General features: G+C 54.5%; 3 protein-coding genes across 4 annotated transcripts in view; 2 read left to right on the plus strand and 1 right to left on the minus strand.

The window, feature by feature from the left end:
• Nucleotides 1–1,208: 1,208 nt before the first annotated feature.
• On the minus strand, nucleotides 1,209–2,799 carry LOC134170651 (mas-related G-protein coupled receptor member H-like). Its single transcript, XM_062632239.1, has 2 exons — nucleotides 2,629–2,799; nucleotides 1,209–2,384 (listed from the first exon to the last, which is right to left on the minus strand). Exon 2 carries the CDS (start codon nucleotides 2,356–2,358, stop codon nucleotides 1,444–1,446), a length of 915 nt encoding a protein of 304 aa, XP_062488223.1. The 5' UTR covers nucleotides 2,359–2,384; nucleotides 2,629–2,799; the 3' UTR covers nucleotides 1,209–1,443.
• A 1,588-nt stretch (nucleotides 2,800–4,387) lies between these two features.
• On the plus strand, nucleotides 4,388–6,694 carry RHOD (ras homolog family member D). Its single transcript, XM_062632262.1, has 5 exons — nucleotides 4,388–4,697; nucleotides 5,442–5,529; nucleotides 5,882–5,991; nucleotides 6,090–6,224; nucleotides 6,317–6,694. Exons 1-5 carry the CDS (start codon nucleotides 4,587–4,589, stop codon nucleotides 6,482–6,484), a joined length of 612 nt encoding a protein of 203 aa, XP_062488246.1. The 5' UTR covers nucleotides 4,388–4,586; the 3' UTR covers nucleotides 6,485–6,694.
• Nucleotides 6,695–10,323: 3,629 nt separating this feature from the next.
• The window catches only part of KDM2A (lysine demethylase 2A), a 48,700-nt gene continuing 32,491 nt past the window's right edge, over nucleotides 10,324–26,532 (plus strand). Inside the window, exons 1-3 of one of the 2 annotated variants that reach the window (XM_062632240.1) lie at nucleotides 10,324–10,427; nucleotides 10,844–10,871; nucleotides 12,173–12,277. In XM_062632240.1, coding sequence (XP_062488224.1) covers nucleotides 10,408–10,427; nucleotides 10,844–10,871; nucleotides 12,173–12,277 — 153 coding nt within the window. In that variant the 5' untranslated portion in view covers nucleotides 10,324–10,407. The remainder of the gene's footprint in view (nucleotides 10,428–10,843; nucleotides 10,872–12,172; nucleotides 12,278–26,532) is intronic. The other variant, XM_062632242.1, reaches the window with a different exon arrangement.

A 26,532-nucleotide genomic window follows, 5' to 3' on the forward strand; every position in this document is an offset into this window, starting at 1 on the left:
ATCCCACACTGTCCCAATGTCATATTTAAGGCTGGTCCCTCCTGTCCTGATGAGCAGGGAACCCCATCACCTCCTGGACCCACAGCCAGGTCCCCAGATCCCATAGCTTCCCACCAGTCCTCCCGCACACCCCACCAGCCCCACACACACATCCCACCAGCGCCCCCCCATCCCACCAGAGCCCCCCCATCCCACACCTTTCCATCATCCTTCCCAAGCCCCACATTTTCCCACCATCCCCCTACAACCCATACCTTCCCACCATCCTCCCCAAATCCCATCCCTCCGTGCACCCCACCACCACCCCCATCTCCCGCTCCCCCCTGGCCCCGGATCATCCCCTGCACTCCGGTGTCTCCCCATGGGCTGCTTTCCCCGGGCCACCCCACGGGGTTTGGGGAAGCCTGTTCCCGAGGTACGCCCCACAAAGAGAGTTGTTCCGTCGTCCCCCCCCCGAGCTCTCCCTCCCGGTACCCGCAGAGGAACGAGAGGCGGCGATGGAGTGGAGCCAGCGGCGTTTATTGGGGAGGAGCAGGGCCGGGAGCGGAGGCAGCGCCCGCTGCAGCCCCGCCGAGCCCCGGGGCCGCTTGCCCCGGGCTGGATCGCGCCCGTCCCGTCGCTGGAGGGCAGCAGAGTCCGGCGGGACGCGGCCTTGGAGCGGGAGCGGGAGGGAGGGGACCGGGATGGGATGGGGATGGGGATAGGGTAGGAATGCGGATAGGAATGAAATGGGATGGGGATGGAATAGGAATGGGGATAGGGATGAGAGAGGGTAGGGATTGGGTAGGAATGGGGATGGGGTGTGGACAAGGATGGGATGGGATGAGAATGGGGATGGGATGAGTTCAGGATAGGAATATGGATGGGGATGGAATAGGGATGTGAGAATGGGATAGAAATGGGATGAGGCTGGGATAGGAATGTGGATGGGAGTGGCATGGGGATGGAGTGGGAATAAAGGTGGGATAGGAATGGGTTTGGGGATGGGGATGGGATAGGGATGAGATGTGGGTGAGTATGGGGTGGGAATGAGGATGGAGATAGGATAGGGGTGGGATGTGGGTGAGGATGGGAGGGAGAGGGGATGGCATGAGGCTGGAATAGGAATATGGATGGAGGTGGCATGGGGATGGGATGAAAATAAAGGAGGGACTGTGATGGAAATGGAATAGGCATGGGGTTAGGAATGGGAATGGCAATGAGAACAAGGATGGAATAGGGACGTAGCAGGCATAACATGGGACAGTCTATGGATGGGGTTGGGCATGGGATGAGGATGGGTACAGGGGTACCATGGGATGGGCTGGGGACAGGACTGGGACCAGGGATGGGCTGCATCGCAACACTACAGGAAGGCAGCCTGCAGGCACAGCCAGGACCAAGGGTCAGCACTGAGCATGAAGCGGGGGGGTCTCAACACAGCCAGCACAAGCACAGTGGCTCTTAAGGGAAGATCGTGGTGATCCCCGTCTCCTCGAAGACCCTCCGGAAGGCGACCTGCAGGGGCACCACGGAGCAGCGCCTCCGGCAGCTCCCCACCAGGAAGTAGATGAAGGGGTTGATGCTGCTGTTGATGCAGGCGAGCAGGAAAACAGCCTGGGATGGCACAGCCGCGAAGCCAAACTGCAGCAGGAAGTTCCAGACGCTGAGGGGAACCCCGAAGATGAGAAAGAGGAGGACGGTGAGGAAGATAACGATGTAGAGCCGCTTGGGTTGGCGCTGCTGGGAGCCACACTGGACCTTGATGAAGAGGATCACATTGGAAGCGACCATGGGTGGGGCAAAGATGAGGAAGTTGAGGACGTACATGGAGATGAGAGCCACGCGGCAGTGATCATCCTCATGCAAGAGGCACAGAGATGTCACTGCAGCAATGACAGTGATGGAGAGGGCCCAGAGCAGGACACACACCAGGGCTGACAAGCGCTGAGGGCGGTGGCAGCGGTACCAGAGCGGACAGAGGATGGACGAGCACCTCTCGATGCTGATGGCCATCAGGAGATACAGGCCCATGTTGTAGGACAGCAGCGAGAGCAGGAAAAGTGGCCTCTGGTACACCAGAGCCACCACAGTGGAGCAGAAGATGTTCTCCATCATGTAGAGGAGGACTGAGGTGACCATGAAGAGGAGGAAGGTGAAGTCGGCCACGGCCAGATTGAGGATGTAGGTGGTGATTGGGTTCCTGCTGATGCAGAAGCCAAGGAGCCAGAGCACAGCCCCATTCCCCACCAGCCCACAGAGGCAGATGAGCAGCGTGACAGTGTCCATAGCCACATCGGTGATGTCTATCCTGCATGGGTTCTCTCCATCAGTCTCCAGCATGGGTGATGGGGATGGGAATGTCTGGTTCAGCTCCATGGCAGGAGGTGGGATGTGATCCCTGGCTGTGGTCAGAGCAGACGGGGAGTTAATGGGATGTGTCAGGATGAGGGGTCCGGTGAGGTGGCTAAGAAGGGCTGGGGACAGGGGGGTGACAGGAGGGCTGGGGAGGTGTTGCCCACTAATGATGGGCTGGGGGTCACTGTGGAGGATGGAGGGGATCCAGGCACCCTGGGGGTGGATGAGAATGGGAGCAGGGAAAGGCTGGGAGCTCCAGGGAGACGAGAGCATCTCTGGTCCCATCCCTACCTTTCCACGGGCTGACCTGCCCGGGCGTCCAAGCAGTTCCTTCCCTCTGGTGCTCCTTGCCACAGTCTTCTCCGATGAGGAGAACCAGGGTCTCCACGTCCTCCTCGCCTCTCCTCCGAACAGAGCTGCTCTTTGGGGCGTTTCTGCAGGATCATGGGTCAGGTGGTGAGGGAGCACCCCCAGGCTGCATCACCGGGCCTCTGCTCCTGTGAAATTCCTGTTGGGCTTGCGGGAAAGCAAATGTTCTGCCCAAAGCAATGCTTTCTCCAGGGGAATGCCCTAGAGGACGGATGCTGCAGCAGCTACATCTTGCTGTGAAAGAACCGGGATGCTTTTAGGATTCAACCTCATTTCTCATTATAGACTGGTAATTGCCATCTTCCTGATTGTTTCGTTGTGCTCCAGTCTCTTCCGCACACCCTGCCCTGATGCTGGCATCCTTCGGAGATTGTTCATTACTGTCTCCATTTCCCTCCCAGCTTTCCTTCATGGGAATCGCCACTGACTCTGCTCCATCTTTGTTGTGCATCAGGTCTAGGTGGGAATTTGGTGTTCAAGCCTTTGGTTCAGCCTTGTTCTCACTGGTCTGGGGGATACAGGCACCTCCTGGACCTGGGTACCTGTTGACCCACCAAGAGAGATGGGGGGCAGGCAGCAGGAGAACAGGAGAAGAACCAGCCATGGTGCTGGTAGGAACAGTCCCCCTGCTCCTCCAGGCACCCCTACACCACTCACTCCCAACAGGACCATGGGGTGGCAAAGGATGTCCAAGACCATGTCCCCACATCCAAGCCGGGATATGAGAGGCATGGTCTCTCCTTCCCTTGCAGAGCAGTACTGGCTGCTCTCTGCGTCCCCTAGAGCTGCTGGGTGCCCGGGACACAGACAGCCAGTGGGCATAGCACCACCTCCCAGCACTGGGTGCCCTCTGCTCCTCCAGTAAGGGCAGAAAGATGCTTCTGTGGCTCAATAAGCTGGTAATTGCTGCTGGGAGTGCACCCAGCACACCCACAGTGGGGCTGGGGGAGCAGCAGGAGGGGGCACCACCAAGCACCACCCCATGTAGAATCATAGAACCATGGAATGATTTGTGTTGGAAGGGAGCTTAAAGCTCATCCAGCTCCAACCCCAACCCCTTCCACTGGAGCCGCTTGCTCCAAGCCCCTGTGTCCAACCTGGCCTTGAACACTGCCAGGGATGGGGCAGCCACAGCTTCTCTGGGCACCCTGTGCCAACGCCTCAGCACCCTCACAGGGAAGAGCTTCTGCCTCAGAGCTCATCTCAGTCTCCCCTCGGGCAGGTTCAAGCCATTCCCCTTGGCCTGTCCCTACATCCCTTGTCCCACGCCCCTCTCCAGGTTTCCTGCAGCCCCTTCAGGCACTGGAGCTGCTCTCAGGTCTCCCCTTCAGGAGCCTTCTCTTCCCCAGGCTGCCCCAGCCCAGCTCTCTCAGCCTGGCTCCAGAGCAGAGCTGCTCCAGCCCTCGCAGCATCTCCGCGCCCTCCCTTGGACTCCAGCAGCTCCACGTCCTTACGTCGAGGACACCACAACTGCCCCCAGCGCTCCAAGCACCTGCAGGGCCGGGCAGGGCCAGGCACAGCACGTCAGCAGCGGGTGCGCCGCAGAACGGGCGACAGCGGGAGCTGTGAGTCACCCCCGCACCTCCCTCCGCCCTGGACTTTGCCTCCTGCGGATGCTCCGGGCAATAAAACCCCTCCAGGGAGGAGGGAAACGGGGTGGCAGGGAGAGCCCCCCCCGCTGCAGGCACCCGTACGTGTGTGAGCACCCTGCCTGCGGCGCTGCCCTGCCCCGCACACCACGGCCCCGGCCCCGGCACCGAGCGGAGCCGCGGGCGGGCCGACGGGAGGGTTGCGGCCGCGCCCCGGTCCGGGCGGGTGCCTCGCACCGCCCCGTCCGCATCCCGGTCCCCGCCGAGGCCAGGCTGGATCCGCCGGCCCCCATGCATCGGGAAGGGGCCCCCGCGGCCGAGGTGAAGGTGGTGGTCGTGGGGGACGGGGGCTGCGGGAAGACGTCTCTGCTGGTGGCGTTCGCCAGGGGCGACTTCCCAAAGGTACCGCATGCCGCGTCCCGGGGGAGCTCAGAGGGGTGCGATGTGGGCATGGGGGGGGGAGTCGTGGTCCTGCAAGGGACGGGGGAGGCTCCTGGGAGCGGTGACGTGGGAGAAGGGGGGGCGGGATGGGGCGGGATGGGCACAGTGGGGGTGTTTGCAGGGCGTATAACTGGGGGTGCTGGGGAAGAGGGTGGCCCAGCATGGGGCTGATGGGAGGCTGATGAGGCTGATGAAGAAGGGCTCTTCATCAGGGACTGTAGCGATAGGACAAGGGGTGATGGGTTCAAACTGAACAGAGGAAGTTCAGGTTGGAGATGAGGAAGAAGTGCTTTACTGTGAGGGTGCTGAGGCGCTGGCACAGGGTGCCCAGAGAAGCTGTGGCTGCCCCATCCCTGGCAGTGTTCAAGGCCAGGTTGGACACAGGGGCTTGGAGCAAGCTGTTCCAGTGGAAGGTGTCCCTGCCCGTGGCAGGGGTTGGAGCTGGATGAGCTTTAAGCTCCCTTCCACCATTCCATGTTTCTATGATGTTATGATGGACACCTCTGCCTCACCTGGGCAGGTTCATGGGATAGGGAGACGGGTCTGTCCTGTGGTCACGACCCCATTCTTTCCCCACATCCCATTTCCCTCTCCTGAGGCTGGGTATATCATCATGCCCTGTCTTATGCACACATCTCCTGTTGGGGGTCCCCTCTGCCTGTGGACAGGCAGGATTTGTCTCATGCCCTTTCTGTCCCCTGCCAGGTCTATGTCCCCACCGTATTCGAGAAGTACACAGCCTCCCTCCAGGTTGCTGGCAAGCCTGTGAAGATCCACCTCTGGGACACTGCAGGTAGGACAGCAGGGGATCCCAGTGTATTTATGGGGTTTGGGGTGTCATGATTCAGACGGGTGTCCCTATGCATTGACAACAGGAGATGGGAGGTTACCCGGGGCAGGGGGGGGGACCCAGCCCATGAAGGAACTGGTGCATAAAAGCTTCCTCCCTGTGAGGGTGCTGAGGTGCTGGCACAGGGTGCCCAGAGAAGCTGTGGCTGCCCCATCCCTGGCAGTGCTCAAGGCCAGGTTGGACACAGGGAGCACCCTGCTCTAGTGGAAGGTGTCCCTGCCCCTTGGGACTGGATGAGCTTGAAGTTCCTTTCCAACCCAAGCCATTCCATGATTCCATGATCTCCACCCGGCAGGACAGGAAGACTATGACCGGCTTCGCCCATTGTCCTACTCGGATGCCAATGTTGTCCTCATCTGCTTTGACGTCACCGACCCCAGCAGCTACAACAACATCCTAACAAAGGTAACACATCCCCAGGGTGGCTTCTCCCACCCCACTCATCCTCCCTAGGAGAGGTGGCACTTCCCCATCGCTGGGCTCCATGCGTCCTCTCTCCATAGTGGTACCCAGAGGTGAACCACTTCTGCAAGAGCATCCCGGTGCTGCTGGTGGGCTGCAAGACCGACCTGCGGCGAGACCATGCAGTGCTGCGCAAGCTGCAGGAGGGGCGCTTGGAGCCCGTGTCCCACCACCAGGTGAGTGGTACCCCAGGATGCCCCCCAGTATGAGGGTGTGTGGGTGAACTGGGGCCATGTGGGGTGGGGTCTGACCCTGCTGCTCCCCACAGGGAGAGGCCATGGCCCGGCAGGTCCATGCAGTGTCCTACCTGGAGTGCTCGGCCAGGTACCAGGAGAACATCAGCAGCATCTTCACAGAGGCCTGCAGGGCTGCCCTCAGTGCTGCCCACCGCAGCCAGCGCAGGAGGAGACCCAAGAGGGGCTGCGTGCTCTGCTGAGCCCCACACCATGGCTATGGGGAACCAGCGTGAGCCAGCACCTCGGCTCCCAGCTGCTGCTGGGGATCATCAGCCACCACCGGCCCTCCGCTGCTACCGCTATCACCCTGCAATGGGTCTGGGTGCAGAGAACTGATTTGGGGGGGGGGGGGGGCATTCCTGCTGGCTGGCCAGTGAGGGAGGGGTGCCATGGGGTGAACGCGGTGCAGTGCCGACATTAAAGATCAACACAGAGCAGCGTGGCATGGTCCCTGTGGGCAGGAGCGGCCCTGGCTCCGTGATGGGGAGACGGGTCCCCTGTGGCCCCAGAGCCACTGGGAATGGGACCCTTGAGTTTGGATGGGGTGTGTCTATGTGCGTACATAGAGATGTGTACGTGTGTGTGCTGTGTGTACATAGATGTGTATGTGTGTTCTCTGTGTGTACATAGGTGTGTATGTGCGTGCTGTGTGTACATAGGTGTGTATGTGTGTTCTCTGTGTGCATAGGTGTGTATGTGCGTGCTGTGTGTACATAGGTGTGTATGTGTGTGCTGTGTGTACATAGATGTGTATGTGTGTTCTCTGTGTGCATAGGTGTGTATGTGCGTGCTGTGTGTACATAGGTGTGTATGTGCGTGCTGTGTGTACATAGGTGTGTATGTGTGTGCTGTGTGTACATAGGTGTGTGTGTGCTGTGTGTACATAGGTGTGTATGTGTGTGCTGTGTGTACATAGATGTGTATGTGTGTTCTCTGTGTGCATAGGTGTGTATGTGCGTGCTGTGTGTACATAGGTGTGTGTGTGCTGTGTGTACATAGGTGTGTATGTGTGTGCTGTGTGTACATAGATGTGTATGTGTGTTCTCTGTGTGCATAGGTGTGTATGTGCGTGCTGTGTGTACATAGGTGTGTATGTGTGTGCTGTGTGTACATAGGTGTATATGTGCGTGCTGTGTGTACATAGGTGTGTATGTGCGTGCTGTGTGTACATAGGTGTGTATGTGTGTTCTCTGTGTACATAGGGGTGTGTGTGTGTGCTGTGTGTACATAGGTGTGTATGTGTGTGCTGTGTGTACATAGATGTGTATGTGTGTTCTCTGTGTACATAGGTGTGTATGTGCGTGCTGTGTGTACATAGGTGTGTGTGTGCTGTGTGTACATAGGTGTGTATGTGTGTGCTGTGTGTACATAGGTGTGTATGTGTGTTCTCTGTGTGCATAGGTGTGTATGTGCGTGCTGTGTGTACATAGGTGTGTATGTGCGTGCTGTGTGTACATAGGTGTATATGTGCGTGCTGTGTGTACATAGGTGTGTATGTGCGTGCTGTGTGTTCATAGGTGTGTATGTGCGTGCTGTGTGTACATAGGTGTATATGTATGTGTGTGCTGTGTGTACACAGGTGTGTATGTGCGTGCTGTGTGTACATAGGTGTGTATGTGCGTGCTGTGTGTACATAGGTGTGTATGTGTGTGCTGTGTGTACATAGATGTGTATGTGTGTTCTCTGTGTGCATAGGTGTGTATGTGTGTGCTGTGTGTACATAGGTGTGTATGTGTGTGCTGTGTGTACATAGATGTGTATGTGTGTTCTCTGTGTACATAGGTGTGTATGTGTGTGCTGTGTGTACATAGATGTGTATGTGTGTTCTCTGTGTGCATAGGTGTGTATGTGGGTGCTGCGTGTACATAGGCAGGTGCATAGTGCTGCATGTATATGGGTGTGTATGTGCGTTCTGTGTGTACATAGGTGTGTGTGTGTGCTGTGTGTACATAGGTGTGTGTGTTGAATGTATTGGTGCATATGACTGTATGTTGCATGTATATATGGGTGCTGTGTTGCATATATACAGGAGTGTACATGTGTGTATGCATATATGCATGTGTAGGCTGCATGTATATAGATGTATGGGTGCTGCATGTATATGGGCATGCATATAGATGTGTGTTGCATGTATATAGCCGATTATGTGTTGTGTATGTGTATGTGTGTGCTGCATGTATGTTGCATATATAAGTGTGTGTTGCATGTATATAAGTGTGTATGCACTACATGCATATAGATGTTTATATGGTTTGCATGTATATAGGTGTGATGTGTGTGTGCACATCTGTTGCATGCATGTATGTGTTGCATGTACATAGCAGTGCACGTGTCCTGCATGTATATAGAACTGTATGTCTATATGCTACATGTATATAAACATGTATTGCATGTATATAGCCTTGTATGTGTTGCATGCCCATAGGTGTATATGTGTACATGCTGCATGTATATAGGTGTGTGTTGCATGCATATAGGCATGTATCGTACGCACATAAAATACAAGCATGTATATACAAGCCTTGTGTATGTGTTGCATGTATAATGGAGGGTATGTGTGTCTGTTGCATGTATGGGGGTGTGTGTGTTGCATGTGTATAGGTGTGTGTGTGCTGCATGTATATAGAGGTGCATGTGTCCTGTATCTTTATAGGAGTGTATGTGTGTATGCTACATGCGTATAAGCATGTATAGCCATGTATATGTGCTGCATGTATACAGGAGTGTGTTGCATGTACCTAGGTATGTGACTGCCGCATGTATATAGGTGGGTGCGTTGCATGTATGTAGGCATGTACTACATGTATATAGCCTTGTATATGCATGCTGCATATACCTAGGTGTGCGTTACACGTACATAGGTGTGTTACATGTACCTAGGTGTGTGTTACACGTACATAGGTGTGTGTTGCATGTACATAGCTGATATATGTACATAGGCGTGTTGCATGTACATAGGTGTTACATGTACATAGGTGTGTGTTACATGTACATATGTGTTACATGTATATAGGTGTGTGTTACATGCACATAAGTGTGTGTTACATGTATACAGGCATGATACATGCACATAGGTGTTACACGTACATAGGCGTGTAACACGTACATGGGTGTTACATGCACATAGTTGTGTGTTACACGTACATAGGTTTTACATGCACATAGTCGTGTGTTACACGTACACAGGCATGTTACATGCACATAGTCGTGTGTTACACGTACACAAGCATGTTACATGCACATAGTCGTGTGTTACACATACACAGGCGTGTTACATGCATAGTTGTGTGTTACATGTACATAAGCGTTACATGCACATAGTTGTGTGTTACATGTACACAGGCATGTTACATGCACATAGTCGTGTGTTACACGTACACAGGCGTTACATGCACACAGTCGTGTTACACGTGCACAGGCGTGTTACATGCACAGTCGTGTGTTACACGTACACAGGCGTGTTACATGCAGATAGTTGTGTGTTACACGTACACAGGCGTGTTACATGCACAGTCGTGTGTTACATGTACACAGGCGTGTTACATGCACACAGTCATGTTACACGTGCACAGGCGTGTTACATGCACAGTCGTGTGTTACACGTGCACAGGCGTGTTACATGCACACAGTCATGTTACACGTGCACAGGCGTGTTACATGCACAGTCGTGTGTTACACGTGCACAGGCGTGTTACATGCACACAGTCGTGTGTTACACGTGCACAGGCGTGTTACATGCACACAGTCGTGTGTTACACGTACACAGACATGTATGTCTTTCGCATGTACGCATGTGCGCCTGCGCCGCACGTACCCAGCCTCACAGGCGACAGCATGCGCGCGGGCGGGGGGGGCGTGGCCAGAAGGGGGCGTGCCCAGCCGCCGGTCCGCGCGTGCGCGCTCGCTCCCGCCCAAGCGGTGGAGGGGGGGCCCTGAGGTGCGAGCTCGCGCCTGCGCGGTGCCCGGCGCCCGAGCGGGACGGGCGAAGGAGGGGGGGCCTTGGCGCATGCGCAGAGCGGGGGATGGAGGCGGTGGCGGAGGGGGGGTCAGGGGAGGTTGCGGGCGGCGCCTGCGCAGTGCGGCGGCCGAGTCAGTGTGTATGTGAGACTCTGACGGGTTCAAAATGGCGGCGGCGGCTTCTGTGTGAGGAGGGGAACCGCGTCCCGGCCGGGGGGGGGGGAGCGGCGGCGTGCGGCGGCGGCACCGGGGCACGGCGCGGCCGGGGCAGCGCTGAGGCCGCCGCACGCCTGGCAGCCGGCGGCGGGGTGCGCTGCGCGGCGCGGCGGGGAGGGGACGCGCTGCCCGGCGGACGCGGCGCCGGGCCGGGGAGCGGGGCCGGCGGGAGCAGGCAGCGGCCCGCGGCGGCCGGCGGGGCTGTCAGCGCACGGGCACCGCGCCGGGAGCCGCGGGCCACGGGGGAAGGCAGCGGCGGCGGGGCCGGGGAAGGGGGGGGTGCGGGGAGGCGCGGCCGGCGGGCCGGGCCCGGGCCCGGGGCGCGATCGCTGCCTGACCGGGGCTTCCTCCTCCGCCTCTTCTGTTTCTCCCCGTCTCGGCGCTAGAAGAGGACAAAGGCGCAGGAGAGACCTGGTGAGCCGGGGCCGGGAGGGGATGGGGGGGGGGGAGGGAATGGGGCCACCCCTGGCCGACCCCGAAGTTTCCGCGAGTCCCCATAGAGGGGCCGGGCGCTGGGTACCGGCCGCCTCCCACCCGGCCGGGGCAGCGGTCCCGGCGCCCGAGGCGCGACCCGGGGGCGGGTCTCCCCTTGCTGGCGGCCCCCGGGAGGGCCGGGTCGGGAAGTTGGAGGGGAGCGGGCGGGTCCCGGGGCGGGCGGGTGCCGGCTGACAGCTCCCCCGGGACCGGGGTCCTGAGGGCTTTCCCCCGCCGCCGCTTTGTTCGGCCGGGCCGGAGCTGCTTTCCTCCTAGCCCGGAGGACGAGGGGCGGGGGGGGTGGCGTGGCCGGGGGGTGGGTTAGGTGTTGTGTCACGCTCCGGGTGTTTATAAACAAGAGTTCGGAAGTACAAGGGAGCTGCCTCAGCCGCGCTGGGAAGTCCGGTCCCGAGTGGGAAGGGCGATAGGGATGGGGAAGGATGCTACGGGATGTGAGCGGCTCCGCTGTCAAACCGTGCTCGGAGGGTCCGGGAAGGGCAAGATGGAACAAGTTCTTTCCATGCTAGGGTAGCGGTTCTGTAAAGCTACACGGGGTAGGGGGGGCAGATTCCTTGCCCGCAGGTCTGGTATAGGCATGGTGAATGGGATGAGGAGTTGCAATGTACCTGGGCTTTGGGTTCTTTTTGTTCCTTTACAAAGGGCAGGAAAAGTTGAGGCACCATCAGATGCCTCGGGAGGCTTTGCCAAGTTCTTGTGCGGTGTCACAAGGTGGCAGGTTTTGAGATCTGAGTATGTAGGTAGGTCCTCTCAAGACAGGAGCTGCTCCCCTACCTGCAGCCCTGCTCGAGTGATGGGAGATGTTCCGTACCCGTGTGGCTTCTCCCGGGTACAGGATATGCAGGGGAGAGCAATGGTGTTTGGAGGAGTTGCTTCTCCAATGCCTCATCTTGTACTCCCTGACCGCTGTTGAGCGTTTGAGAGCAGCTTGCCTGCTCCATACCCCAGCAGGGGCAAACTGAGCTGCCCCTGTGCTGGTGGCGGTGCAGAGCTGAGTCCTTTCTCTGCACTCAGACCTGCAGCTCCTGTCGTGTTACAGAACAGCTGGTAAAGTCATTTACCCTGGGTCATGCCTAAAGTTAGAATGGGGGTGTTCAGAGTTGAGTTGGGCTCATCCACTGTGCTCGCTTAGCCCTGTGCAGGCTCCAAATGAGCAAAGAAATGAGGGATGGAGGAGTTTTATATCTGTGTGCCCTGCTTCACTCTTTCCCTTTACTTCCAAGGAGGAAGAGGAGGAAGACAGCAGCCCTGGAGTGTCCTTCTCCCTCTCTTCAGAAGAGTCAGAGATGGAGCCTGAGGAAGAACGGATCCGTTACAGCCAAAGACTGGTCAGTATTGGCCCCAAACAGTTCTATTCTGTGCTTGGTTCTGTTGCAACTGAAGAAAGAAAAGGTTTAAACAACTCAGACAAGTGTTGTGGTGGATCCCTGCAGCCTGGCCAGAGGTGTCAGCTCAGCTGGTGGGGGTTTTGGTGGCTTCATGAGTCTTTCCTGTGTCAGTTTGCCTTAATGAAGGGCACTTGGCTCCTGAGCTCTGGAAGAGGGTTGGAGGCTGAGGCTGGGTAAGAAGCTGTGGATAGAAATAGGAAGTGAGTGTTGGTGTAGTTTCTGGCCCAGCAGCTTTTCTCCATGTGTTTGTGACAAGCAGAGAAGCTGGAATACTGTGTGTGACCATTGTGTTGGCCTGGACTTGCTTTGATTGTGCTGTGAAAACCAGTTTCAGCTTCAAGCTCAGATGTGCCCCTGTCTTCTCCTGGTGTCCTCTTTGGGAAGGAGCTATTCCAAAAGCCAGGCCCTAGTTAGGCCCTGTCTGGATTGTCAGGGGCACGCATGAAGTCCATGGTCTGTGAGTTGGGCTGTAACCATGAGCACTTTGGGAGCAGTTGCTCTGAGAGGACATTCTCAGAGATGCCATGGAAGGAGGGAAGCTGCTGTGTCTCCTGCAGGTCATTTTTGCCTTGTTTTGAGGCACTGTAAACCCTATGAGTGAGTGTGGGCTCAGTGATAGCCGAAGCTATGATGGAGCTCCTCTGTGAGTACATGCACCCTCACCTTCAAGGTGCTGCCTGTAAAGGCAAATCCTTATCCTTTAATACTCTGGAATCATTTGGTGTGAGGGTGTGTGGTACTCAGCATTAAGCTTTGCCCTCAAGAACAAGCACTTCCTATTGCTGCTGGGTGCCAGGCTGTAGAAAGGGTGCTGGGAGTTGTGGCCAGCACTCACAGGTGTCTTAAGGATGGAAATCCTCTTGTGAGGGTAGAAATGGTTATTCCAGCACTGGCCCCTATGGAGAAGAATGTACATTGTAAGCTGTGGTTTGTCCAGACCTTATAGAAGGTGTGCTCTTTTACTGGTGCTGCTTGTTGGGTCCTTCAGGATCACTTGGATTTTCCCCAAAGTGCTTTAGTGGCTGTTCTAATTTGGCAGTGCCTCCAAAAGCAGCAGTTCCACCTCCTCCTGACACCCTTGTGCCCACCACAACTGTGTGGTACACAGCTCGACCTGCAGGTTTGCCTGGGGAGTGACTTGCTATAGGCAGCAGTCAGGAGAGCTTCACCTGGAGGCAAGGCCAGCTCCAGATTTGGTTCAACTGCAGTTTTGGCTACACTTTGACCAGAAATAATTCAAAATAGCTAGATAAAAGCGTGGCAAATGAAGGGAACCAGCAGCCAGGAACATGCTGATGTTAAAATGCTTGTCATATCACAACTAAAACTGCTCGGGAAGAGTTGCTGACCTGCTGTAGGTGGCCTGGACTGCAGCAGCACGTACTAAGCTGGATAAATGAGCTGCATGCTTAAGGGGCTTGGGAAGACACATGGGCAGCAAGCAAAGGATGAGGCTGACCTCGGCTTTGGTGGCCTTATGTGTGTGTTGTCTCTGCTGGCCTGTGGCTGAGAGAAAACACAGCCCCTATGTAGTAGGTGAGGTTTGGTTCATGGCTCCTGCTTCACTCTTCCAGTGAACTTCCAGCTCATGCCATTCCCTTTCTGTATCAGTAACTTTCCCTTCTTCAAGAACCTTCAAAAGATGATTATTCCCTTCAAGACACATGCTTTGAAATGGGGGAAGCGCTTAGCTTGTTTCTGACCATTGCAGAACAAGATATCACAGGTGAATTACCCAGCAGGACAAAAGAGCTGAATAAGACTTATTTGAATATCCTACTCCTACACATGCTTTGGTTTTGGGAGTTGGCTTTAATATGCCTACATTAAAAGTTATAAGTAGGGAAACAGGTAACTGGTCGTGCAGCATGTTGCTGTGTTTCTTGTATGCGAGTTCGGATCAATGCGGGGGTGACAGCAAAGGAATAAACCTATTTTAAAATGAAATCAAAAGCCAAGTGTGGTAGTTGTCCTTCCAGCCAAACAGCCTGGGCCAGAATGGTTTAGAGTGGTGGAGGAGCTCAATTCATTGCATGGGAAATGGTTTGATGATACCAGAGGCCTGAGATGTCAAAAGCAGTTTGTTATCTGCTGTGTCAGGGCACTTCCACCACCAGCATCTGTTGACTGACTGGTTTCCACAGCACAGAGGGTCTTGAGTGTTTTGTGCTACTGTTACCTTCCTCTGCTTCAACAAAAAGATGATCTATGTCTGTTTTCTGAATGGATTTACCAGTATTGGTGGAAGGTCTGGGTTTTGAAGAGAAAGTTGCCTCTGCTTTGGATGTAGTCACGCTCCTACAAAAACTCTGGCCTGGTTCACACATCCATGTGTAGTATAACACTGACATTAGGTGGGTCCCACTGCTTTAACTGTGCTTGCTTCCTAATTCAGGCTCTCCATCCACAACTCCCAAGATTATAAAGGCCTGGGTGAGTTGGTTTGGATGTGGGGTATCACTGGCAGGATGTCCTGTAGCCCTCTGAAATGAGCTGTGGAAGGAGCTCTGAGAGGCTGACACAGGTAGGGAATGGCATCCTGCAGGTGATGCTGCATGAGCAGGGAGAGCAAGGAATGTCAGTGTTCCTCACCCAGAGATTCAGCTGGGCCTCCCTGCACTGTGAGTAGCAGAGGAGGGGACTTAACAGGCACCATGGAGTAGCTTTCTACCAAGTGCATGCATGTTTCTGCATCCTCAGCTCTGTAAGAGGCAGTACTTTGGGGCTTGGTGTGAGGTGCTGGCTTTACAAGCTGTAGATGTGTTTTGCAGGCCCTTAACTGTGGAGCTGAAACGCTCTATTGTATCCTGTGCCCTGAGTGACAGTGCAGCCCTGGCACCAACAATGTGATAGTTCCTTTCTGGGCCTTAGAAGTCTTCCACTGACTGTCACTGGTTGCATTAAGCCCATGTCACACCAAGCTGTTCAGTTCCCCATTAGGAGGCTGAGGGCACGCTGGCACTTTGAGCAGGAGCCTGGACCTCTTCAAGGCAGGAACAGCAATGTGAGCAGCTCTGGCTGTGAACTAGCAGCTATGGGGAGAAGGAAGTTGGGTTGGTCTGGTGCTGTGATGCTCAGGTGCTCTGTCTGCTTCAGGATTGTCCAGCAGTGATTTCACAGAGTGCGTTGTCCACCTCGGCACTCACAAGGTGACCCGAGTCAGAGGAGGAACTGTTGCATGTGTGTAGCTTAGTTTTTTGCTAATGTTAGATCTGTGTTAGGTCACTGAGCACAATAAGGGGCAGCAGGGAAGGAATCTCCTGGTGCTGCCTTTCAGCAAACTGGTCCATCTCAAAGCTGCTATGAAGGGGTTATTTGACGCAGCACGTTCTGAAGATGCTTTTGGTGTGCTGTAGGTGAGGTTGCCTCACTGTCACAGCATGGGTGATGCTCTGCTGAGGACGGCTTTCTCACTTACTCCAGCCTTCACCACACACAAAGCCCCCTGACATGTCCAGATGTGTGTGAATTCATGGAGCTGCTGCAGGGCTTCTCAGTGGGATGTGGGGCTGGTGTCTGCAGCCACTGAGTATTCCTGGGTGACACAAGTGTGAGGAAATGTTGCCTTCTGTCTGCTCCAGGCTACTTTTGCCAGGCCTTTACCGTGAACTAAAACTAGTCAGAATGTGAATTACGAGTTGGGATTAGCACATAGAGTCATGGAATGGTTTGTGTTGGAAAGGAGCTGAAAGCTCATCCAGTTCCAACCCCTGCCACAGGCAGGGACACCTTCCACTAGAGCAGCTTGCTCCAAGCCCCTGTGTCCAACCTGGCCTTGAGCACTGCCAGGGATGGGGCAGCCACAGCTTCTCTGGGCACCCTGTGCCAGTGCCTCAGCAAACATCACTGAAGTGATGCCAAACACTTCCAGAGGCAACACTGATGGGGAGGAATGAGGGACAGCAGAGTTGTATCACTCCAGGATGGTTTGAGGGGAGCGTAGCAGGTGAATGCCATCACCCTAAGGACAAATCCTGCCCATCCTGGTGCCTCTGCTGCTGTCAAGTCAGCAGTCTGTATCTCAGGGTGTGGTTCCAGCATTGCTGGAGTGGCAGAGCTGGTTTAAGAGGTTTCCTCCCTCCCTTAGTGCCTCAGGAGCTGATGCCCCTGAGCTAAATGCTCCTTCGGGGAGTTGTGGATCATGCCCTAGATAAAAGTTGGCAGCAGAGGGGGGCATCTAATCTAGATTGTCTGTGCTGTGCTATGAGCTACTGCCCCACCAGCCAACCTGATGAGAGTGGGGAGGTGGCAGCCTGAGACAGGGTGGCGTTGGAGCCTCTTCAGCTGGCTCTGCAGCTGCACCCTCCCTTGAGGCTCTGGGTGCTCTCTTGGGGTCAGGCTAAGGTATTATAGTGCCTGGGCTCTTGACCATCACGGCTGGGTGCAGTGGCACCCTAGTTTTGGTTGTTGGAGGTTGATGTGACACCCATGAAGGGCAGTGGGTCTGTGGAGGAGGAGACCCACCTGCTCTTAAGTGCTCTGGGTGCACATAGGAGACAAGGGGTGGGGGGGGTGAAGTGCTGTCTCTCCCATTGCTTGGGGCCTTGTGTCCTGCCTTAGCACGGCCCTGCCTCTGGTCAGATCCTTGTGTGAAATCTGAGAGGAGGCCTCTGCCTGTCCCTACCAGCCAAAACCTGAGGCCTCTCCTGTAAACAGCACTGAGCGAACCTGTCCTTACATGTTGGTGTCCACGTTATCCCTTGGGCAAAGGCTCACATGAGCTTCACAGTACGTGGAGTCATCAGCTGAGGGATGAAGCTTCGGAAGCATGGAGGGAAAGGCTTCTCTCAGCCCTGTATGTAGTGGTGTGGAGTGGCCCCAGCATGCTCAGGTGAGGGAGACTAGGATTCTGATGTGTGCCTAGAGTCACAGTGACTTTCATCCTGTGGTTTTCCAAGTCATTTGGTGGTACCACATCCTTTCTGCAGGATGGGGTGATGGCAAATGCAGGACACAACCCGTGGGGCCAGGAAGGCTCAGGCATGGTAGTGTTCATGTGACACTTGTGACGAAAGGGGGCCTACAAGGATGCTGGGGAGGGCCTCTTCATTAGGACTGTAGTGATAGGAAAAAGGGTAATGGGTTAAAACTTAAACAGGGGAAGTTTAGATTGGATATAAGGAGGAAGTTCTCTGCTGTAAGGGTGGTGAGGCACTGGAATGGGTTGCCCAGGGAAGTTGTGAATGCTCCATCCCTGGCAGTGCTCAAGGCCAGGTTGGACAGAGCCTTGGGTGGCATGGTTTAGTGGGAGGTTTCCCTGCCCCTGGAGGGGGGTTGGAGCTGGATGATCTTAAGGTCCTTTCCAACCTTAACTTTTCTGTGATTCTAAAGTTCTAGCCCATATCCTCACATCACCAAGGGAGTAGGTGGCCTCAAAGCAGGGAGAGGGAGGTCAGCAGGTGCTGTGGCCTGGGAGGAGCTGCTTATGTCTGATAAGAGAGCAAAGAGGAGGACGCAGCTGCCTACCCATCCTGTGCTGGTCAAGCAGCTGCCCTTGCTCTATCTTGGATAGCTCATGCTGTCCTAAGTGGGATGCAAGGAACACTATCTCCAAATCAGGCTCTGCCTCACTCCTTGTTTGTTCTCCTTGTAACACTGCTCACCACCAGGTGATGATCCCTTGTGGCTGCTGCTGTTTGTTATCCTCAGATCTTGGTGTGCTCAGCAGAAGCCAGTCCTGCTGGATGCTGACTTTCCCAGAGGCAGTTCCATTGACTTGGGATTTGTTTGTGTGTGCTGGGATGAACCCAGTAGATCCTGCAGGTACTGAAGCATGGGATGAGCTGCGTGTGCTGGGGTGAGAGTCTGGGTAGATGTACATCACCCCCATTTGAAACTTGGCACTGGCAATCCCTTATCCTGTCAAGTGAGTGTTCCTTGAGAAGGATGGGAGTTTGCTTCGATGTGCCCTGTGTGAACCCCTGTCCAGATGTCCCTGCTCTGCTGGACACACCTCCATTCCCTAGTCTAGACAGGACCTGAGCAAGCAAAGTAATTAATCTCTCCCCAATGCCTCTGCTTCAAACTAAAGACACCACAAATGAGTCATTCCAAATGATCCAGGTGTAATAACTGAGCTCTAAATAATTCAGGGGCTGTTGAGATTGGATCTGAGCAGCTCTTTGGAAGCTAGCAGCCACTGAAGGTGATCCTTGGGAAAGCTTTAGCAATCCCTGTGAGCATTTAGATCCTGAAAGATGCAAGAGCGTGCTGATCCCGGGCAGAAAATATTCTTGAAACCAACTGGATGAAGTTCTGTGTCAGCACAGAGGAGCACAGGAGGTAGATATCTCAAGCTGATTTCTCGTTGTCCCAAACCTGGCTGTGTCTGCAGTGTGGTCTGGAAGCTGCAGCACTGAATGAGCACCAGACAGCACAGGAGTACTTGAAGTTAACCTGTGAGTTACCAAACGACATCTGCAAGTTACATCCCCATCTCCTCTTAATACACAGGAGGAGGTTTTCACAGGGTTATCCCAGCTGGAGAAGACACTACGAGGTTTCCATGCCCCTGGTACCTGCTTTGTGTTGGTTAATTCTGTCAGGAGCCACGCAGACAAAGGTTGGCTGGGTTTGGGGAAGAAATGGCACATGTAGGTGTAGTGGTTGTATGCTCAGAAGGTAAAGAAAGAAGGTAGTGCACTAACTGCCCTCTTTCAGCCATATCCTGGGCTGCATCAAAAGGAATGTGACCAGCAGGTTGAAGGAGGTGATCCTGCCCCTCTACTCTGCTCTCGTGAGACCTCACCTGCAGTATTGTGTGCAGTTCTGGCGTCCTCAACATAAAAAGGACATGGAACTGTTGGAACAAGTCCAGAGGAGGCCGTGAGGATGATCAGGGGCTGGAGCACCTCCTGTATGGAGATAGGCTGAGAAAGTTGGGGCTGTTCAGCCTAGAGAAGAGAAGACTGTGTGTGAGACCTCAGAACTGCCTTCCAGTATCTGAAGGGGGGCTGTAGGGATGCTGTGGAGGGACTCTTCATTAGGGACTGTAGTGATAGAACAAGGGGTAACGGGTTCAAACTTAAACAGGGGAAGTTTAGATTGGATCTTGCTTGGTTGCCTTGGGAAAAGCAGGAGAGCCAAGTGGAAGAGCAAATCCTGTGGTAGGATGACAGGGCCTATAATTAGATACCAAAGATCCTCAGCTGTCAGGAGCACTGGGAGGCAGGGAGGGTGGGGAGCTTGTGTCACACGACTGGAGGTGTTGTCTCCAGTTGGTCTGGAGAACCTGGTTCAGTTTGGTTTTGGGGTGGGGGTCAGGCAGAACAAACCATGCAGAGCCTTCCCACTGGGAGGGAGCTGTGGATAGGCACATGCCTCTGTTTGGCAAATGGGATGTGACCATTTCAGCTGAAGCTAAGAAGCTCTCTGTGCGTGCACTTGTAGAAAAGCAGCATTAAAAAGCCTGTCGGTACAATCTGAAACCAGCATCGTGGGTATCTTCTGTCTTGGATGGTCTCGAGCTAGTTGAGCTGCAGATAGAACTCCTTTTGTTGTGCAAGTGCCTGGGCTGGTCCAGGCTCCATTCCTTTTCTGGAGGGCTTGGGATAGGCTGTCAGCCTCTTGAAGGCTGTGGGTAGCTCTGGTGATTGTCTTCACTCCCCGTGCTGCCTCTCTTCAGGTACCTCCAGCTCTCCCTTGGCAAGGACACTAATGACCTCTGATATTTGAGGGCCAGGAGGTAGTAAGAACACGTTCCTACTGTTCTCTCTAACTCGCTACCTCTTGGGTCCTGTCAGTCCTGCTAAGTTCTCTGCTGCATTCCCTGTTCACCTCTTTTCCAGCTCCAAAGAACTGGGTGAGGATGCATCGCTGTCTGCAGGTGCTGTGCTGGCACTTGAGGGGGTTTGGATAAACCTGGTGACAAAGTGGAGCCTGTGAATCCATGATGGGAGAGAGGAGATTGATCCATTTAGAATCCCAGGCTGGTTTGGGTTGGAAGGGAGCTTAAAGCCCATCCAGTTCCAGCCCCTGCCACAGGCAGGGACACCTTCCACTAGAGCAGCTTGTTCCAACCTGGCCTTGAATACTGCCAGGGATGGGGCAGCCACAGCTTCTCTGGGCACCCTGTGTCAGCACCTCAGCACCCTCCCAGGGAAGAGCTTCTGCCAAAGAGCTCATCTCAGTCTCCTCTCTGGCAGGTTCAAGCCATTCCCCTTGGCCTGTTGGACAGGGTTTCTCTCTGTTCTGTTTCTGTGTGTCCGTGCTTGTGCGCCTTGTTGCTGTAGGAACAGTACTGACAGTAAACAGCCCGAGCTGGCTGCCCAGGGACTATGAATCCCTGTGGAAGTTCAAGGAGCTTGAACTGGAGGAGACTTGGGGCTGGGATCTGCCCGGGGTTCCAGGGTGGTGAGAGGAAACAGGTGAGTTTATGCTTGTGCAGTGGTCTCATGGGGAGGTGTGTGCTCTGTAGTGCTTCCACCCGGGTCAGGTACTGGAAGGGTGCAAGTCTGGGTGACATCCTGCTGCCAGAAGAGCTGAGGTTGGCTGGTGGTGCTGTGTGTGATGTGCTCATGTGTGTGAGTGGGGCTGGGAGGGACAGGCCTGGCGGTTTTACTGCTGTGGAACAGAACAGGTCACTGTGACACTGAGGTGATGAGTGGAGCTGTGAACTTTCCTCCTTACACTCCATTAAACACTGCCTGCTTTTGTCTTTCCCTGGATCTTGCATGTTTTAGCTATTGCACTAGCAAGAGTTCAACAAAGCAGCACCCTCCCTACACCCTTGTATGTCAAGGAAGAGGTTCTGGGGTGCGATCATAGCATAGTTAGGGTCGGAAAGGAGCTTAGGATCATCAAGTTCCATCCCCGTCATCTGTGGTTTTTGTTAGTGCTGGTCCTTGGGTTGGGAGCTGGCTGCAGAGCACGCTGGTGTGTCCCAGCCAGTCCTGATAGAGTTTGGGAGAAGAGGTCCCCTGATAAGAGGCACTGGGGGAAGGATGAGGACCTTGCTTGATAGAGCTGTTATCTCCAGCAGCAGATCCCAACCAAGGAGGCACATTCTCAAGTGAGATACTCAGAGGGGATGATCCTGTTTGGTGCTGGCTCTTACCTTGTCTAACCTTTCGTGAGGCAGTGGTGGAAGGGTGCAGAGTGAGGGAGAAGAGAGGTGGAGCTGCAGAACTTGGAGGGATGGCAAAGCAATCAGAAGGGGTAAAAGCAGAAAACACTATGTGTATTTCAGACTAACAAAGAGGCTGGCTTGTGCTGTTCAGTCCAAGGGTGCTGTGGTTCCCTCTTTGCTCTCCCATGTTCCCCTGGTTCTCAGGAGCTGTAATCTCGGGATGGAGCTGGACGTTGAAATGAGAGGGCTGGCAACATGTGCTTCTATAGGGTGACACAGCCTCAGTGTCTCTAGTTTGCTCTGCATGAATATTTCCATGTGTCACTGAATTCTTGAGCTCCTTTGTCCCAGTTGGAGTAAGGAAGGGGCAAGTACTGGGCTTCTTGAGCAAAGGAGGGAGGAGAGTGTGCAGTGATGGTGTAACAGTGCAGAGTATGGGGGAAATACCCATCCGAGGCGGGGGGGGGGGGGCTTTGGACAAGGGCCGGTAGGGACAGGCCAAGGGGAATGGCTTGAACCTGCCCGAGGGGAGACTGAGATGAGCTCTTAGGCAGAAGCTCTTCCCTGGGAGGATGCTGAGGCGCTGGCACAGGGTGCCCAGAGAAGCTGTGGCTGCCCCATCCCTGGCAGTGTTCAAGGCCAGGTTGGACACAGGGGCTTGGAGCAAGCTGCTCCAGTGGAAGGTGTCCCTGCCTGTGGCAGGGGTTGGAACTGGAGGAGCCTTAAGCTCCCTTCCAACACAAACCATTCCATGATTCTGTGGTTTCACGCACCATCCATGTTCTTCCCAATGGCCCTGGATTGTATTCCTTCTCCATAAGCATCCCAGGCCCTGTAGCCTATAATTCAGGCAGCCTATTTCTGCCCTCTTGAGAGGACAGTGTCGGCTTAGCAGGAATTGCAGTGCACATCTCAAAGCTTCCTGCATTTTTGCTCTCCTGTGGTCCAGCCTTGCTCAGTTTGAGTGATGGGACAGAGAACTGGCAACAGGTTTCTGCAGAGCTGGGCTGGGGCACTGGGAGCTCTTCCCCACTGAAAATTCCAAGTCATTCCTCTGCATTCCCAGCATGTTGTGGGCAGGGAGTTGCTCTGCCTTTCCCAGCATGAGGAGGAGTAGTGCTGACCTACTAATGTGAGATGAGCTGTACATCTGTCTCTGAATGCATGTGGCTCCATCTGCCCCTCGTGCTGTGGTCTGTGTGGGCTCAGCAGCCTGGACATGAATGGTCCAGTCTTTTCCCAGTGGGATTATGGATAAATGCATGGCGTTCTCAAGCTAAAAAGTTGGAGAAGTTGGTTTGCTTTGTTCTGTTTGGGGATGCTCTATTGCCTTCCCATCCAAAGCAAAAAGTAGTAGCAAAGTTTGTAATGCACATCTACCACATGCTGGGGACACCCGGGTAGGGAAAGGGCTCTACACAGCAAGCTTTTTGCTTGGATTCCTTCTGGTTTGGAATGGTGGGAGGTAATTAAAGGGGTTTCCTCAGTCTGCATGAGAAATAATAAGGCTGAATGTCCAAGAGTGGCTTTAACACAGTGTTTGTGGCTCAGAGGATGAGTGTTCAGTCCTGCAGTGTGGCATGGTGGGGGATTTGATGGGCTTTCATGACCTTCTTCAGGCTGACACAGAATCCATGCAGGTATTGTGCAGGTACCAGGGTGCTATGGCTGGTGCCGGGTATGGGCATGGGTGATCTGAGGGTTGGTAGTGCCATAAAGCTGGTTGGGACAGTGATGGCACATTGAAATACACTGCAGGTGATTGGAACTGCTTTCCTAGGAGCAGTGTTTCCTCACTGGGACTGTTGCCATCCATCTGTGTTGTGTTGTGATGTGATGTAGCATGTTCCCCTGGCTCGTGGGTTTGCTGCTGGGGCTGGGCAGTGTGTGGTTTAGCAGCAGCAGCTGGACTTCTCCTTGGCCTGTTGGAGCTGCCCGTGTCAGCTGTGCTCTAATTCCCCTATTGCTCCTTGTGTACATCCAGTTTCATAACCCAAAGTGCAAACCAAAGCGTTCTCCTCCATCATTCTGAACTGCTGCCAGCCCTGCTCGTGATAGGAATCCCTCCTGGAGCTGTGAAGCCTGGAAGAGCTCCAGTTCCACATAAATCCTGTTCACTCCTCAGCCTGGTGCTCTTGAGTCTGTATCCAGGAATGTGCAACCTGAGGTGTGCCAGTTCTCCCCTCCAGGTTTGGAGGGAGACAGGAGATGCTGAGGGGCATTAACCCAGGTTAGTTCTTGGGTTCCTCTTGTGAAACCAGGCAGTGTGAGGTAGTTTAGGATGGCCACATTGTCCTGGTGGTCATCACTGGTGGATAGGGCACACAGAGCTGCTGAAAAGCCACCTGCAACTTTGTCCTAGCCCTGGGTTTGCCCTGGGACACATAGGGCCACTGAGAAGTTGTCCTGGATCACTTGCTTGAGGCATTATGGCCTCCTCTTCAGATCCTATTGCAGTGCAGCCTCCTAGTTGTGAATCAGTGAGCCCAGGACCACTTCATTGACCATCTCTAGGGCACTGGCTGTTGTTTGATGAAGCAAATGGCTCTGCAGAGCCAAAATGTTAGCAGAAAGTGGGCCCATCCTTATAGGACCCTCTGCATCCCAGGGGTGACAGGAGGTGCTGTGGTTTGGTTGTTGCTTCCTATGCTGGGGAGGAAGAGGAGCTGAGAAGCTTAAGTGACTGAAGGTGGGGAGGCACAGAGGGGAGAGAAACACAGGTGATGTGCTTGTATGGAGCAGAGCTTGGAGCCTGGACCAGGAGCTGAAGTGAGAGGTGCAGGCTTGGAGGAGAGTGATATAGAAAGGAAAAGCTCTTGTGCTTAAGCTAAGCAGTGACCTGGCACACTGCTCATTGGATGTCATAGGCTTTGTGCCTTGGTTCTTTGTGCTGTAGCTGAAAATACCTGCCAGGGAGCGTCTTCTGTGTGTGGTCAGTGCTAGCACTGGCATCTGCTCTGCCCTGCATCTGCCTGGTGGTGGCCTCGCTGCTTCCATGCTTGGCCATCCTCCTGCCTTTGCTTTGTGCCTTCCCAGAGGATCAAGACCCTTTCCCACAGAGAAGTTAAATTCCTAAAGGAGGAGAGTTGAGCTTGTTGCTTTATTACCACTTTGGATGTGTTGCAGCAAAGTAAACCTACAAAGGGATGGGTGGGAAGGAGACATCCAGTGAGGAACCTGAGTGGTGAAGGAGGGGGATCCACTGGTAAATCCCTTTGTTCTCTACATGTGCTGGGAGCCAGGTAGAAGCTGTAATACCTGCAGTGAAAAGAGTTTGGAAGGAAGGAGTTCAGGCACTTGTCTGCATTCTTTATGTCAGCATCCTGGCTCTGAAGGAATAAGGGAGGGTTGTGGGAGGCTTCAAACCAGGCTGGAAACACAGCAGGTATAGGGAAGGAGGCATAGGGAGAGGAAAAGCGAGTGTTGCAGTGGTCTCCTGAAGCGGTAGGAGTTGTGGCACAGCAGGAGGAAGCTTCCTGGGCCTGGGAGATGGATCCGTTGGGAGATGAGAGAGGGAATGGTAGCAGACAGCACAGGAAGTGACTGAAATGCTGTGGTGTTTGTTGGTTTCACTCTGTCAATGCGGGAGGCCCTGTCAGCAGCAGCACAGCTTGTTCTGTCTTCAGATGTGACCTTTTACTTGTTCTGCTCTCAAAAACTCCCACAGGACACTCGTCTTCTGGTTCTCTTCAGCCAGCTAGCAGTTCCTTTGCCATTAGAGGTTGCTGTGCTCCATGGAGGCAGCACTTCCCGATGGAGAGGTGTCCAAGGAAGGGTTTGGAAGGAGCTGCATGAGGCACTTCCCTGGGCATCCCTGGAAGGAGACTGCAGTGGAAAGGATCAGAGTAGAAGGGATGACACTGGTACTGTCCACAGGATTAATAGTCATGCTTCCTATTTCCTACATTAATTGAATGGTACCCAAGAGAACCAGAAATGGGGAAGGACAGTTATCTTGGGTGAGCACTGCTGGGTGGTGTTGGAGGATGGATAAACTGCCTCTATCCTGACCCAGTCTGACACAGAGAGAGGCTTTGGACTGCTTGTCAGGTCGTCCTTACTGAAACTCTCATCAGGATGAATAATGCCTGAATCCTGACACAGATCTTGGAGCTGAAAAGGAAGCAATATTTAAACATCACTGCTTCATGCTGAGGTTGTCTGACAGGTGTATAGAAATGTGATATGGAGCCAGGCTGAGAACACTGGGGCTGATCAGCCTGGAGGAGAGAAGCTGCATGGAGACCTCAGAGCAGCTTCCAGTGTCTGAAGGTGGCTACAAGGATGCTGGGGAGGGACTATTCGTCAGGGACTGGAGCGATAGGACAAGGGTTGATAGGTTCAGACTGAAACAGGGGAAGTTCAGGTTGCAGATAAGGAAGTTCTTTACTGTGAGGGTGCTGAGGCGCTGGCACAGGGTGCCCAGAGAAGCTGTGGCTGCCCCATCCCTGGCAGTGTTCAAGGCCAGGTTGGACACAGGGGCTTGGAGCAAGCTGCTCTAGTGTTAGGTGGCCCTGCCCATGGCAGGGGTTGGAGCTGGAGGAGCTTTAAGCACCCTTCCAACCCAACCCATTCCGTGATTCTGTGATGTGCCTGACATTTACCTCTTGCTTCACTGGGGCTGAGCTGCATCCAGGACACCCTCGGGGATAGCGGTTTTAGGGGTGTTTGCTGATCTCCTGTTTGGAAGTTGCACTCGGTTCCTTGTCTGAACCAACAGTTGAGGCATCAAGCTCTGTGCTGCAGGAGGGATTTGTGCAGCTGGGTCTCGACTCTACCCCTAAGCTTGGACACCGAGCACATCTGTCCTCTTGTGGAGACCTGATTTGGGACACTGTGCTTTGTGAACTGGGCCATGAGGAAGCTGCAGGCTCCAGGAGGGGAAAACTGCTGCAGAGATCTGCCCAAAGCCCCCGCAGATGCTGCCTCTCCCCAAACAGTCTCTTGGAAGCTCTTTTCCTTCCTCCTGCCTGCTCTGCACACACTGGGATGTTGTTGTTCCCCACCCTCCCAAGACAACAATGACATGAAAGCGCTGCAGCCCCGGCGAGTGCAGGAGAGGCGGTGTCTAACGACAGAGCTCTTTGTATTGTGGCAGCTCTTGGGGGTCCTCAGCCCCCACTGGGAT

This window comes from Pezoporus occidentalis, unplaced genomic scaffold (genome assembly GCF_034315485.1).
Source record: "Pezoporus occidentalis ecotype Australia unplaced genomic scaffold, CSIRO_AGI_Poc_V1 ctg388, whole genome shotgun sequence".
Taxonomy (NCBI): Eukaryota; Metazoa; Chordata; class Aves; order Psittaciformes; family Psittacidae; genus Pezoporus; species Pezoporus occidentalis.